Here is a 13,504-nt window from a genome sequence, read left to right on the forward strand (position 1 = left end):
TGTCTAGATCAGTGATTCCCAACCTCGGTCCTCAAGGCACACTAACAGTCCTGGTTTTAGTGATATCCATGATTGTGCACAGATGGTTAAATCAAAATAACTGAGGTACTAATTAAGTCACGTGCTCAAGTATGGCTATCCCTAAAACCTGGACTGTTAGTGTGCCTTCCTTGAGGACCATGGTTTAGATAGACAACAGATGTTAGACAGCCAGGGACAAAAGGTCGACAGGGACAACAGGTCAACACACTAAATGTCGACATGTAAGAAGGTCGACAGGTACAAATGGTCGCCATGAAAAAGGTAGACACAACAATGGACGACACATTTTTTTTATTTTATTTTTTAGGGTTAGGCACTTACCAGGGGGTTAGGGTTAGGCACTAGAAGGGATGGTTAGGGTCAGGCACCTACCCCGATGGTTAGGGCTAGGCACCAGGAGGGATGGTTAGGGTGAAGATTAGGGTTAGAAAACAAAAAAAACATGTGTCGACCATTTTTGTGTCTACCTTTGTCATGTCGACCTTTTGACCCTGTCGACCATTTGTACATGTCGACTTTCTTACATGTCAACCTTTAGTGTGCCGACCTTTTGTCCATGTCGACCTTTTGTCCCTGTCGACCTAGTGACTGTCTAACATCTGTTGTATATCTAGACATTGTCTACCTTTTTACTGTAGATCTTTCAATCCACACCCGCCCAAAAATGGCTGCAGCTTATCAGTCAAACTGCGGCTTGGGGCAGGGCTGGCTCGAGGCATGTTCTACCAGTGCGGTCGAACAGGGGCGCCACCCCATAGAGGGCACACCCTTCCTAGCCATTCCCGATTTCAGCGGGAATAGCCCGTTTTTCGGGCACTAAACCGCTGTTCCACCCGTGGCGCTGTGCGGCGGTGCCAGTCCCAGAGAAGAGGAATGGATGCCGCACGCATGCGAGCGGCATCCATTCAGTGCAGGAAGAGGGCTAGGGGCAGCCCAGCTACTGACATAGTGCTGGGCTCTCCCCCAGCCTGACATTAACGGGAGGTGTGCCGTACGGGCAACCCCCCCTCAAATAAAGCCATTAAGGGGCCGTGGCCTATTGAAATTAGGCCATACCCCCATTTTCGGTCGCGTGTGGCAACGATTACCCGACCTGGACAGGGTGCGACTCCCCCTGAGCAGGCCCTGCTTGGGGGCACTGCATGCTAGCACGCATGACTCATTCTGCACATGCACAGAATGGGTCCTGCGTATATGCGCAGATCCACAAACATCGGTTATGTACTTAGATCATCGGATTTATGCACATATCTGAATCAGGCTCTCTGTTATTACCGTACAGTTTTGTTTTTGGAGATTTGCTTCATTTTACAGTTTTTGGCTCATTTATCTGGAGAGTATCCCATATCTGCTGCAGTCCGTCTCTTTACGCTTGCAGCCCAGATAGCTTTTTATTTAGACTGCAAAAAAGACCCATTTACAAAGCTCCAAAAAGCGTAGCCCCGTTTAGGTGGTGTTAGCCATTGTAGCCTAAGGGCTATGGGCAGTTTCAGAGGCACTCGCTGTTTGCGAGCGCACGCTCTGAATCACGGCAGGTTTTTTTTTTTCCGGCCTCCAGGCCGCTCGCTAAGCTGCGGGTGACCACCCACAGCTTTTACGAGTGGCCTGGCGATGGTCGCGATTATTGCGACCATCGGGCTTGCGAGGAGGCCCTGTGGTAGGGTCTCAGGTCTCGCAAGCCCAAGTGGACTTCCTGCTTTAACAGAGCAGGAAGTCCACTACTGACATCACTAGTGATGTCAGTAGGGCCACCCACAAACGCCAGGCGTTCCTAAGGGTACGCCTGCGTTTGTGCATCCACCCCCCCTCCCCGCCTACAAAACGGGGCGAGCTGTCTATCAACATCAACAGCCGCCCCGTCTTGTAGCAAGATGCACTGCGACGGAGCTGCCGCCGCAGTACGGGTCTCGCACATGCGCACGCCGGAGGCGGCGCATGCGCAGTCGGGGAACATCGACTCGCGAGCGGGTCTGAATCAGGTCCAATGTTTTCACAATATTTTTCGGAGAGGCATCCCACGGATCAGTCTCTGATAATTGCACTTGCAAATGATGGTCTGAACTTAGGCTACACATGAGCATCAACACGTAAGTAAAGTAATAGTGCAAGCTTTAATATTTAGCCATTTGAAGTAGGGATGGCCATCGGTATGGTTACCATCGATGGAAAAATAGAAAGTGGCCATCGATGGTCACCAACTATGCAATGGTTGACCATCAATGGCTTCACCAACCGATGGTCATCCCTGTTCTATGACGGATTGGCCCGTGGGCCAATCAGAACCGGAGTCGTAGCTTCGCGGGTGTTGGGGGGCGGAGCAATGCTCCATATCCCGGCACCTTGATAAAAAAAAACCTATTCGGTTAGGTTCTTACATCAATAGAGGGGAACCGTCTGGTTCTCCCCCATCGATGGCAAAACAAAAATTTACATCGGCCATAAACCATCAATGTTTACGAATCATCGATGGTCGATGGCCTTCCCTAATTTGAATGGGAAGGCTCTTTTCAGAGCTTGTTTCCTGACGCCTCTCCAATAATGAATAGCCCTGAAAATACACAGCAAATCTCCGCAACATGTGGTGATAAGGAATGTTACTTTTTCAAGGCTTGGTTCCTCAATAGTTAAAGTAAAAAAAGTATATATAAAATGCATACCAACCAATTATTTTGCTATCGCAGAATAGCCTGTTAAGTGCTGTTCTGTGTACTAGCTATGGGTATAAAAAATGTACTTGTGTTTAGGATCTAACATTTGTAAGGACGTGCCACTTACACGCAGAGGATGCAGCCATATCGTGGTCTGAACCACTAATTTATGAGGGATCAGTGATATTAGTAATCCTCATGAGTTCCTGGTGAATGTATACGATACTTTCTTATGAATATTAGTTCAGTCCACAAAATGGCGGCCTCCTCAAGGCATAAGTGCAAAATGGCCACCGACCAGTGTAAAATCATTTATAGTGGTTCTGTGCACCTCAGTTTGCACAGGTATGCCTTGATTCCCACCAAAGCAATTTAGGTTTGTGGTGACTTATGTTGTGGGAGCAGAATCTAGTTTTTATTTCTATCTTTACTATACACCTAATACATGAATTTCTGTCAGCGGGAAACTGCTACTACTACTGCAATATATACCTGCACTGTATACTACTTAATGTATATTATATATACTAAAGGGAAAGTGTGGTAAATCTTACCTTGCAGATTGGCTGGCATGACTTGGCGTGTCCACAAGCTTAGGTGGTGGGGAGGGGCTGCTGGCAGGTGGAATAGGACTTTCTCCCTCCGGTTCAACCTCCTCGGGGGGCTCCTGTTTTATTTGGACGGGAGCCGGTGCTGGTGGGGGAGGAGCAGGAGGTGGTGGCGGCGGAGGGGCAGTGGTAGGAGCAGGGGGTGAAGATTCTTTATACCCCTGTGCAGGAATTGGTGGGGGAGTGGAGACCGGGAAAGATCCTGGTTTATAAGGAGGTGGCGGCCCGCCTTTATAAGGTGGGGCTGGCTGAGCTGCTCCTTTATAGCCCTGGAATGGGTAATTGGGGTAAGTCTGAGAGTTTGGCGGATATTGGCAAACAGGACCAGATGAATGAGGCTGATAGGGTGCATGTGTGGACTGAGGATTTGGGGGCTCCACTTGGGAGGGGTACCCTATATTCCCCCCAGTAGAGGAGGATTGGGATGAGAGATGAGAAGTAATGGGGGGCACAGGTGATTGCCCACCACTATTTCCTGGCCCAGGAGCTGTGAGTTGAGCGTTATTCTGATGGTGTGAACTTGGAGATGCGAGTCCTCCAGGAAGGACATGAGGAGGGTGATGGCTGGACTGCGCTGCGCCCCCTGGTGGCTGGCTACTTTGTGGGGTGGGAGAGCGCCCTCTGCTTGGTAGAATATGAGGGTGATGGGAATTATTTGTATTATGATTAGGAGATTGACCTTGTCCACCTGTTGCCCCTCCATGAGGATGGAGAACACTGCTTTGGGGTGCAGGAGCTTGAATGGCCCCTGCAGTAGGCATTGGGTGAGGGTGGTGGTTGTTATGAGGGGACTGAGCACGGGTGGCTCCATGGTTAGAGCCACTGAATCCCCCCACTAAATTTTGTCCCCCACCTGCTTGTCCGTTTTGAGGAGGTGGCTGAGGGTATCGGGGAGCACCTTCATTCCGTCCATAATTAGGTCCACCTTGCACCCAAGATGGATGTGGGCCTGGCTGAGGCTGCCCAAATTTTCCCTGTGTAGGGTATTGGTGGGGGTAGCCAGACGGGTACTGTCCTGGGTAAGGAGGATACCGAAGTGTACAAGGAGCAGAAGGTAAGGGTTGTACAGTTTTTTCTCCAACCTGGGATGGGAGTCCTGGAGAGGCATTAAGAGGACGCAAGGCAGGGGGTGGAGGCAGGTTGTGGGATACATGGGGGTATGACGTGGTGGAAGAAGAGCTGTTGGGTAAAGCAGAAGGAGCTGTGGGAGAAGCCAGTGGCCTTGGGGAGCCAAGCCCTGCTATTGGGGTAGTAGGAGGGGGCTTGGCTTGAGAGGTCTGTGGAGGCCCAGCTTTGAGCATCCCACCAGTGCTGGGATACAGCTGGGGAAGATGAGGAGCCTGGTAAGATCTAGCAGTCTGAGGTTCACTCTGTGCAGGTGGCTGAGAAGCCTGATTAGGTGGCTGTAGGATTGGAGTATCAGCAATCGGTGAAGCAGGAGGTTGGGGTGAACCAGGTCCCCTGTACAGAGAAGGAAAGCATTTTGGTGAAGGGACAGAGGATGCGTCACTTTCACTGTCCCCGCTGTGCAGGCTTGGTGACGTGCTGCGGTTATCCTGGTCAATATCACGTGGGTCGCTCCCTCCGTCTTCATTTCCACTCTGCCCGTCCAAGCTTTCGTCATCAGGGGGCGGACGGGGGACTTCTGGAGACTATGAATAATTATAAAGAACCGTTATATAAAGCTGTAATGGGGGTCTGCATTCAAGTATCATCATCAGACATTTAAATGAGCGGATGTTAAACAGGGCTTTAAATGCAGTAGTGGTGGAGACGTCAGACAACATGGCCAATTTAATCACTATGTACTCTCGCCTCCACCGACCGCCAAAGACCGCTTAGAATGACTGAAATCCGTAGGTTCTCCCCCGTTCGTTCTGGTTAAAGCAGTTGGCTATTGACCAGCTGCGCTATGTGTGTGTGTGTCGTCATCGGCAGCCCCATGAGCTACGACTGTTCAGTCTGACTACCAAAGAGTGGGATCTCAGGTTAAAGTGCCTGCTCTAAGAGGTAGGTTACACAGGGGAGGAGAATGAGGTCCATATGGTATAATGCACCAACTAGTATACATTGCTGCCTTGTACGGTTGCCTCATTATAGGTAAACCCCTGTATTCAAAAGGTCCTCAGGAGAATGAGGCCCAAATTTTACTTCTGTTCCGCCCAGTTATTGCTCGTGAGTCTAAGGTGGTCTATAATGAGGCAACTGTCCAAGGAGGACATTTTTAGAAGGCAGCAAAATTTAGAAATTTAATGAAGTTTATATTAGTCATAATTACCCTGTTAGTAGATTCAGTCAATGATTAAACATTACGCTATCTGAGCCTGATTCAGCATGGATCGCTATTGCGATAGCGTACGCAGACGGCCGATTGTTGTGTACTGCGCATGTGTGAGTTAGCATTGCGATGCAACGCAATGGCAGAGTGAGTGACGTCAGGTCAGCGTTTGGGGGGTGGTGAAGGGGGAGTGGTCGGAGAAACGCAGGCGTGCATGTCCGTTTGAACGCCGTTGCATGGGCGTGCATAAATTAGCCGCTGCGACGGCATACGCAGCTTGTGTACTCACTGCGTGCGACGAGGTTAGCAATTTATGAGTAAGTCAGGGCTGCTGTAATTGTGCGTGAGTGGCCGATGTTACTCGATGTTCCCGATGTATAACCAGGACTGCAAGGTAATACGGATGTGAGATAGTGGAAGTGGTAGGTAGTGGGCGTCTCTATGCTGGCTTTGCGATGGCATTCATGAGCCTATTTTCGCAGCCGATCCGCGTGCGTAATCGCAGCCGCTAATCGCAATATCGATCCGTAATGTATCAGGCCCTCTGTCTTCTGAAGTGCCTATTTCCCATATACATATGACTTCGGTATACTGGATTAGAAGTCCAACATTTTTATTGCTGCCTTCCGCGTTTGAAACTCCCCTACTTCACCCAAATGACACAGAGCTTCAAGGGCCCGATCTCTGGGCCTGATTCAGAGCCGGACGCTATTTGCGCTCGCTCGTTCAGAAAAAGGGGCCGGCTATTTAAATTGAGCGCTCGCTCTTTGCGGTATGTTGACGCCTCTATGTCTGAAATACAATGTGTGTGTGCTGCGCTTTGTAGAATTGTTTATGTGATTAGCTGCTCAGTATAATTTATACATGATCAAAAAAAAAAACTTACAAACCAAGCGCTTATACAAAAATAAAAATAAACATAAAAGACAGACTTAAAAAATTCAAATATAAGCTATATTTATAGCTGTTTCTATGGATATCCAAAAATTGATATTTTCTGCTAAAAATAGCATTAACTCCACCTTAATAGGGGATTTATGCCCTGTAAAGACTATTAGAGCAATTTTATTAAAGCTGTGATGTTTATAGTCTTTTCAGACCAAATGGTGGAGTGACAGATTTAGAACAGCAGTGTCCCGATGTTATTCATTCGTGTAGGCAACTTCTACCTGTCCCTACCTTACTGTTCCCCTCTCCGGGGTTCCTCCGTGTGCCGCGGTGCTTGATGGAAGTGATAGCCGTCACGTGGTGGGACCCGCACTGGTGAAGGGTCGCTGAGTACTTTTTCCCTCCGGGGATTCTTCCTCGCGGCGCTGTCCTCACAATGCGTGGTACCCGTGGCACAGGATGATGACGTCAGACGCCGGGTGGTTCACTCGAGTAAGGTGACCAGTCTGCTGTTGAAAGTCTCTCAATCCTCCTCAGCAGCAGACTGGTCACCTTACGCGAGTTGCCTACACGAACGAATAACATCGGGACACTGCTGTTCTAAATCTGTCACTCCACCATTTGGTCTGAAAAGACTATAAACATCACAGCTTTAATAAAATTGCTCTAATAGTCTTTACAGGGCATAAATCCCCTATTAAGGTGGAGTTAATGCTATTTTTAGCAGAAAATATCAATTTTTGGATATCCATAGAAACAGCTATAAATATAGCTTATATTTGAATTTTTTAAGTCTGTCTTTTATGTTTATTTTTATTTTTGTATAAGCGCTTGGTTTGTAAGTTTTTTTTTTGGCCTCTATGTCTGAGCGAGTGAACGATACATGCGCTCGCTATTTTGTATAGACGCCCCCTGGCCGCTCGCATCCTACGTCATCTCCGCTATTTATTAGATTAATCGAGTACATCGAAAGGCGTCTGAACTGCTCGCAGTGCTTGTGGTAGTATTTTCCTACCGCAATCATGCGAACAGTTCAGGCTAAGAAACTACCAAGTGACGTGGCCGATGACGCTGCTTTGTTAATTATGCACACCCTTAAACCGCCCGTTTTGACCGTTTGGCATGCCTGCGTTCAGATCTCCACTCCCCGTTTTCAAGCACCTTCCCCTTCCCCTGTTACCACCCACAAACGCCTCATCCTGTCACTCAAATTAGCAGGCACTCGCTATTTTGCGAGCGCTCGATTTCCTACCGCACTGACTGGTTGGCGCATGCGCATTACGACCCATACGCATGCGCAGTTGTGCGAACATCGCTCGGAGCAAACGAGCGGCCGCTTACGAGCGGCTCTGAATCAGGCACTCTATCCCTTCTCATCTACATATAATAAATTTTTGTGTTTCAGCTTTAGAAAGAAAAATATAGGTGAAGGAAGAATACATCTACAGCCCGGATTCTCAGTTCTGCCGATCCGCGCTCTGATTCGCTGATCACCAGCCACCGACGGTCGGCAGGCCGTTGACAGATTGGGATAAAATAGCATGTTAAAAATCCTCGGCTCACCGATCCCGATAATTTTTTGGACAAGATCGGTGAATCGAGAGTTTCCAACATGTTGGATTTCCTCGATTCCCCGACCCCGGCAGAACTGGGAATTGGGGCAATCCATCGCAGATGTATGGGCCCCATTAGCCTGCCGCACTAAATCAAGGCCTACCAGCAAATTCGTGACAGAGTACAATTCTGAGGAGAATGCATCCCAACTCTGAAAGACCTAACGAATGAGGTGCCTCTCACCTCCATTTTCACTTTCTTCTGGGTTTTTCCCGCTTCCCCTTCACTCTCGGAGGAGTCCTTCACTCTTTCCCGTTTGCTGGTCTTAGGGACAGCGTCATCCATGCGGCCCTTCTGTGGGAGAGAGTTGAGGATGATAAATGTTGGCGCGCTGCTCCAGATCATGCCCTCTCGCCCCTCTTCATTACCTTGGCGCTTGGCCTGCCCTTCTCGCTCTTGCTGTCACTACTGGACGTGCTGATGGCGCCAGGAGATGCTCTTCCCCTCGCTCTGCGCTCCTCCCTCGGGCCCACGCTCTCCTTTTTCCTTCCGCTCCTCATCGACATCTTCTTGGAGACACAGAAAGAGTCGACAGGAGATATCAGAACACAGTTGCCGGGATTACCAATATCCCTGGTATATGAGGTACTCACCGAGTCTTTGTTCTGTCGTGTTTTCATATTGCAGGGTGCAGAGGCCCCATTTCCCCGCAGGTATCAGAGAACATAAACTGCACTGCGGACAGTGAGGATGAGGGGCAGGGAAGGGGGGTGGGGGTTGGGGCGACCACTATATCCAAAGAGGGAAGTCCTACCTGATAAGATAGAAAAATTATTATTATTGACCATCAAAACATTTTTTTCAAATAAGTGTTAGTGTTACAAATGAATGCATTACCCAAATATTGTGCATGGTAACAGGTAACATGATGTCTCTAAACCTTTGCTATATTTCCTGATATTCATCCCAAGCACACCCTGGGCCAGACCTGTAGGCTCATGTAAGAAAAGGTATTTTGTAAGCCCTGGTGAGCTCCACCCTCTGCCCTCAGTACCCTCCATGTAACTGTGTCACTTGAGGACTGTAATTATTGTGATAGAAGCACTGGAGAAGTGTGGAATGGCTTTTATGTATGTCCTAGGTTCCTGTCATATGTGTTCTGAAACCCCCAGGACAAGTCTGTCCGGGAAAAACAGACTAGAAATGTCGGCTTTAGAGAAAAGCCGGTTTGGGTCCTGGGGGTGCGGATGTGAAGAGAGGGAGGGCTCCATCCACAGGTCACTCCAGGTTTTGGGCCTTTCAGCCTGGTAACAGTAGCTGGAAATGGCTAATATAAGCTGGGTTTGTTTGTGGCGGAGTGTCTCACACCTGGGAGAGCAGGCAGACTAGCCTGTTCAGAGACACTTGGTTACTTTCCTTGTAAGTACTGTGCACGTGTTTTGTTGATGGTGAGGGCAATAGGCCCTACCATTATTATAGAGAGGGAATCTGCTGTGTAGCTAGTGCCCAGCCGGGGTAGGACTTATGTTTATGTTTTGTTTATGTTTACATTCATTTGGCACAATAAAGACTGTCGCCGACCAGTTTGTACGAGAATCCCAGACTTGTATCCTGTTTTTACGGCTGCTGTGTGTGTAAAGAGGGAGTCCATCTACCTCAGGAGAGGGACCCTACCCTGACTGTGTCACATTATGTATAGTATATATGTATGTTCTTGTATTTGCTATGCTGTTCCTGTACAGTTTATCTGTGATCCCCTATGGACAGCGCTGTGGAACCCTTATGGAGCCATATAAATAAGATAATAATAATAGTTGTCCCCTCAAGCACTATGGTTGAATGTACAAATCTGCAGAGAAAATCTGTTATTGTGTAGACTATAAGCCAATCACAGAGCACTCTAAAAGCTGTAGAGTTCTGTGCACTGTCCACCATAGTGTACAATGATGCAATGTAGAGAAGCTCCACCCTTAACTTTCTTTGAAACATTTCAGCTGTATGCACACTAACAAAGCATATCACACACTGGCCTGATAAACATCATTTAATTCAGTCAGGTACCTCCAATGAGTGTGGCAAAAAAAAAATTGTGTTATATGCTAAAAACGCCCATTAGCGGTGTGAGAGGGGGTGTTACCATGGTCACTATGATGGGGTGACCAGAGGCACAATGGTGTGACCACACCCCCAACATGCCAAAGCCATGCCTCCATCCCATATCTGAATCTTCCAATGTTGGGAGGTATGAGAATCTGATTGGTTACTATCAGTTACAGCATCTTCATAATACAATTACATGAGCACTGGTTTTCATAAAATGTATGATCCGATAGACTATGGTAACGACACACATGAGCAAATTGTGCAAATGTATTAATGAAGCGATAGACTATGGTAACGACACACATGAGCAAAATGTACAAAGGTATTACTGAAGCCCCTTTTGTGATTATTATTATTGGGACACACTTTAAAAAATGTGGATCACACAAAACCTTACCCTGCCCTGATATTCGGCCTCATTCGAAGATGTATGCAATCCTGATGGTTTGCGTACATTTCCAATGTTAGAAAATCAGCCCATGAGCAGGATTTGTACTGCGCATTTGCCGATCTTCCACTGTGAGGTTTCTTGCAGTTTCCCAAAGCCGCAACCTAGATGACGCTGCGGTCGTTTGGTGGTGGGGAATGGAGTGGGTGGAGCTGGGAGCATGTAGCCCGTTTGCTGGCAGTGCCAAGGGCGGAATCAGAATGCCCAGCGGTTCAAATCCAGATGTCGGCATCCCGATGGTTCAAAATCCCAACAGCTCAGTTAAGTATACTATCCCTACCCCTCTCCCCCGCCCAACCCTCCCTTAGGGGTGCCTAACCCTAACCGCCCCCCTAGTGCCTAACCCTAACCTCCCCCTCGTTAATGCCTAAACCTAACCTCCCCTCCCCGCAACCTAAACCTAACCCTCCCGGGGGTGTCTAACCCTAACCACCGCCCCCTAGTGCCTAAACCTAACCCCCCCTTCCCCTAGTCTAACTAACCTTCCCCGGGGGGGTGCCTAACCCTAAGTCCCCCCGGGGGTCCCTATTCCTAGCCCCTCCATCCCCGGCTAAGTGTATACTTACCCCCGGCTGAGGACGATCGGTCCGGCATTCCACCGTCAGGATTAACATAGGCGTTGGTATTTCGACACGTATGCTGAATCCCTTGCCGGGATTGAAACCGCCGGTCTGATAACTACATCCCCCGGGGGCAGGGTCTGCCTCTTCCGACTTCCTGACCATGTCTAAGCAGTTCTGTTGCTCATTCTTAGTAAGCTTAAGCTTACTTAGATGGGTGATTACTGCGGCCATCGCGACCGGTGATCTGATGCAACATCTTCGGAAACAGCACTCGGATCGCAGATTGCGGCAGGAGGAGTCTTTTTCCTATAGACTCCTCCTGCTGCCATACCATATGTTAACATTGTTACTGCGTCCAAAGGCGCAAGAACAATGCTAACTGCGTCCATCTCTGAATCAGGCCCAGGGGGGGCCCGCACCGCACACCCTGCACCCATAAAACTTACCTCTCCAGAGTCCCACGTCGGCTCCAGTGACTGCGGCTGGAAACACGGCTGGAAAATGGCCGCCGCTGACATTTTCCCGTAGTTTGTGCATGTGTAGTACAGGGAAAATGGCTGCCGTGGCCATTTTCCCGGTTACCTGTGCATGCGCTCTAGACTCTAGGCACACTCTAGCGTGCAGCCGGCCGCTGGACGGAGAGGAAGGGGCCCTGTGTCGGAGACTGCACAGGGGCCCCCTCCTCTCTAGAAACGCCCCGGCCCTTTACACATGTGGAACTGTTATTATTAGTGGCCCAATGTGGCCACCTAATATTCAGCAAACTCCGCAAATTGAAAGTTTTCACCGTTTGCTTGAGGGAACCAATGGCGTAGGTTCCTGGAGCCCCGCTCATCCCTATGGGACGCAGGACTGGGGATTGCAAAGAGGAATCCGAACAGATCCCTCCGCCGTACTGAGCAGTTAATGAAGTACGGATAGGATACAAGCAAGGCATCTCACTTACATAGTGATTTCAACACACATATTAGTATGAATGTCCTTTTTGTAACCTAATATTTCTTCTCCATCCTGCATTGCTGTCCCTGCCTTGGGACTGTAAGGGAATCATTCACACCAGGGCGAAATGAGAGGTGTGCCCAGAGCGCAAGGCCGAGGGGGCAGCACAGTCATTGCCCTGATGGCACCCTCTCCAGTTTGTGGGGTGTCTGGAATGGCTGCTCGTCTGGCACTCATCTTCCTGCTCACGTCACTTTTTCTGTGACATTCGCTTGTGCTGCGGGGCGAGGGGTGCGGCCCAGGGCGTCTCTGCACCCTGCTTCTGCACGGGTTCTCAAATATGCGCCGTAAAATTGGGCAAAAGTGAGTGAAAAAACGTAAGTGCACTTTAATGATGCATTTACGGCCTGATACTCCATAAGCAGGCACATCTAGTGAATGCGCTGTAGTGAAGATACACATTCTTGTGCGTCTCCAGCTGATTTCGAGGGAATGACTATTTCAGACACATCTCTTGCTCCCAGCAAGTAGGTACCAGTGACAATACTAACGGTGACAGCTGTAAGTCTGGAGACGTGAATATAGCAGCTGCATTAGCACAAAAATATCTGCAACCCAAATGCAGTTGTATACGGAGCAGTGTGTGACTTCTATGTGTTTTCATCCAGTCTACTCAGGGGCCCATTTATTATTGAATATTTGAGGTAAAATCCCCCAAAAAACACACGTTTTCGTGAGTTTTACCTCAAATACTAAGTATCCCCCGGATGTATGAAGGAGGGACCTCCTCCATTGCCGCTGGCAGCCGCCTCCACTATAGGTTTCTATGGGGGATGCGTTGCTACCAAATGTACCAATATCCGGAATGTGAAGCATTCCCGATATTGGCCCCAGCAGCTAACGCCATCTGAAGATAGCGTTAGCCGCTGTAGCCTATGGCAACTTACCGCATATTAGCCAGTTGAGGGATCTCCCAGATCCCTCCGCCTGCAATGGCCGCCGCTCATGTGCAGTCCGCGGGACTGCGCATGCGCAGCAGCCCCGAATGCACTCCGGCCACATCACAGGAGCCCGTCACCCTGCATGTGCCGGTTAATACATCTGGCCGCTATGATCGCATTTTGCAATGCGATCATGGGCGGTACTGCATGCCCTGATCGCATTGCAAAATGCGATCATTAATAAATGGGCCCCAAAGTCTCATACTTGCCGACCTTTGGGCTGCACCCACCGGGAAAGAGGCAGCCAGTTCGGCACTGCTGGGGGCATGGAGTACTGAAGGGGGCTGGTGCCAGAGGCAAGGTGATCGCATCGTCTGTGCCCCTGCTAGACAATTATGAGATTACTGGTATTGGACAGCAGGGGACGGGGCCAAGATGACACGATTCACCGCAAATTACGTCATCGGTTACAAACACAATAATGATAAAATA

At 49.1% G+C, this 13,504-nt stretch overlaps 1 protein-coding gene across 3 annotated transcripts in view; it reads right to left on the reverse strand.

Annotated features, from left to right (window-relative positions):
- ATN1 (atrophin 1) overlaps positions 1-13,504 on the reverse strand; it is a 59,044-nt gene that overhangs the window by 21,504 nt on the left and 24,036 nt on the right. For 2 of the 3 annotated variants that reach the window (XM_088456074.1, XM_088456075.1), the window contains exons 2-5: positions 8,672-8,832; positions 8,447-8,587; positions 8,262-8,372; positions 3,245-4,950 (exon numbers count right to left, since the gene is read on the reverse strand). In XM_088456074.1, the coding sequence (XP_088312200.1) occupies positions 3,245-4,950; positions 8,262-8,372; positions 8,447-8,587; positions 8,672-8,698 (1,985 nt within the window). In that variant the 5' untranslated portion in view covers positions 8,699-8,832. The remainder of the gene's footprint in view (positions 1-3,244; positions 4,951-8,261; positions 8,373-8,446; positions 8,588-8,671; positions 8,833-13,504) is intronic. The other variant, XM_088456076.1, reaches the window with a different exon arrangement.

Source organism: Taudactylus pleione, unplaced genomic scaffold (genome assembly GCF_031769625.1).
Source record: "Taudactylus pleione unplaced genomic scaffold, aTauple2 ptg000685l, whole genome shotgun sequence".
NCBI lineage: Eukaryota > Metazoa > Chordata > Amphibia > Anura > Myobatrachidae > Taudactylus > Taudactylus pleione.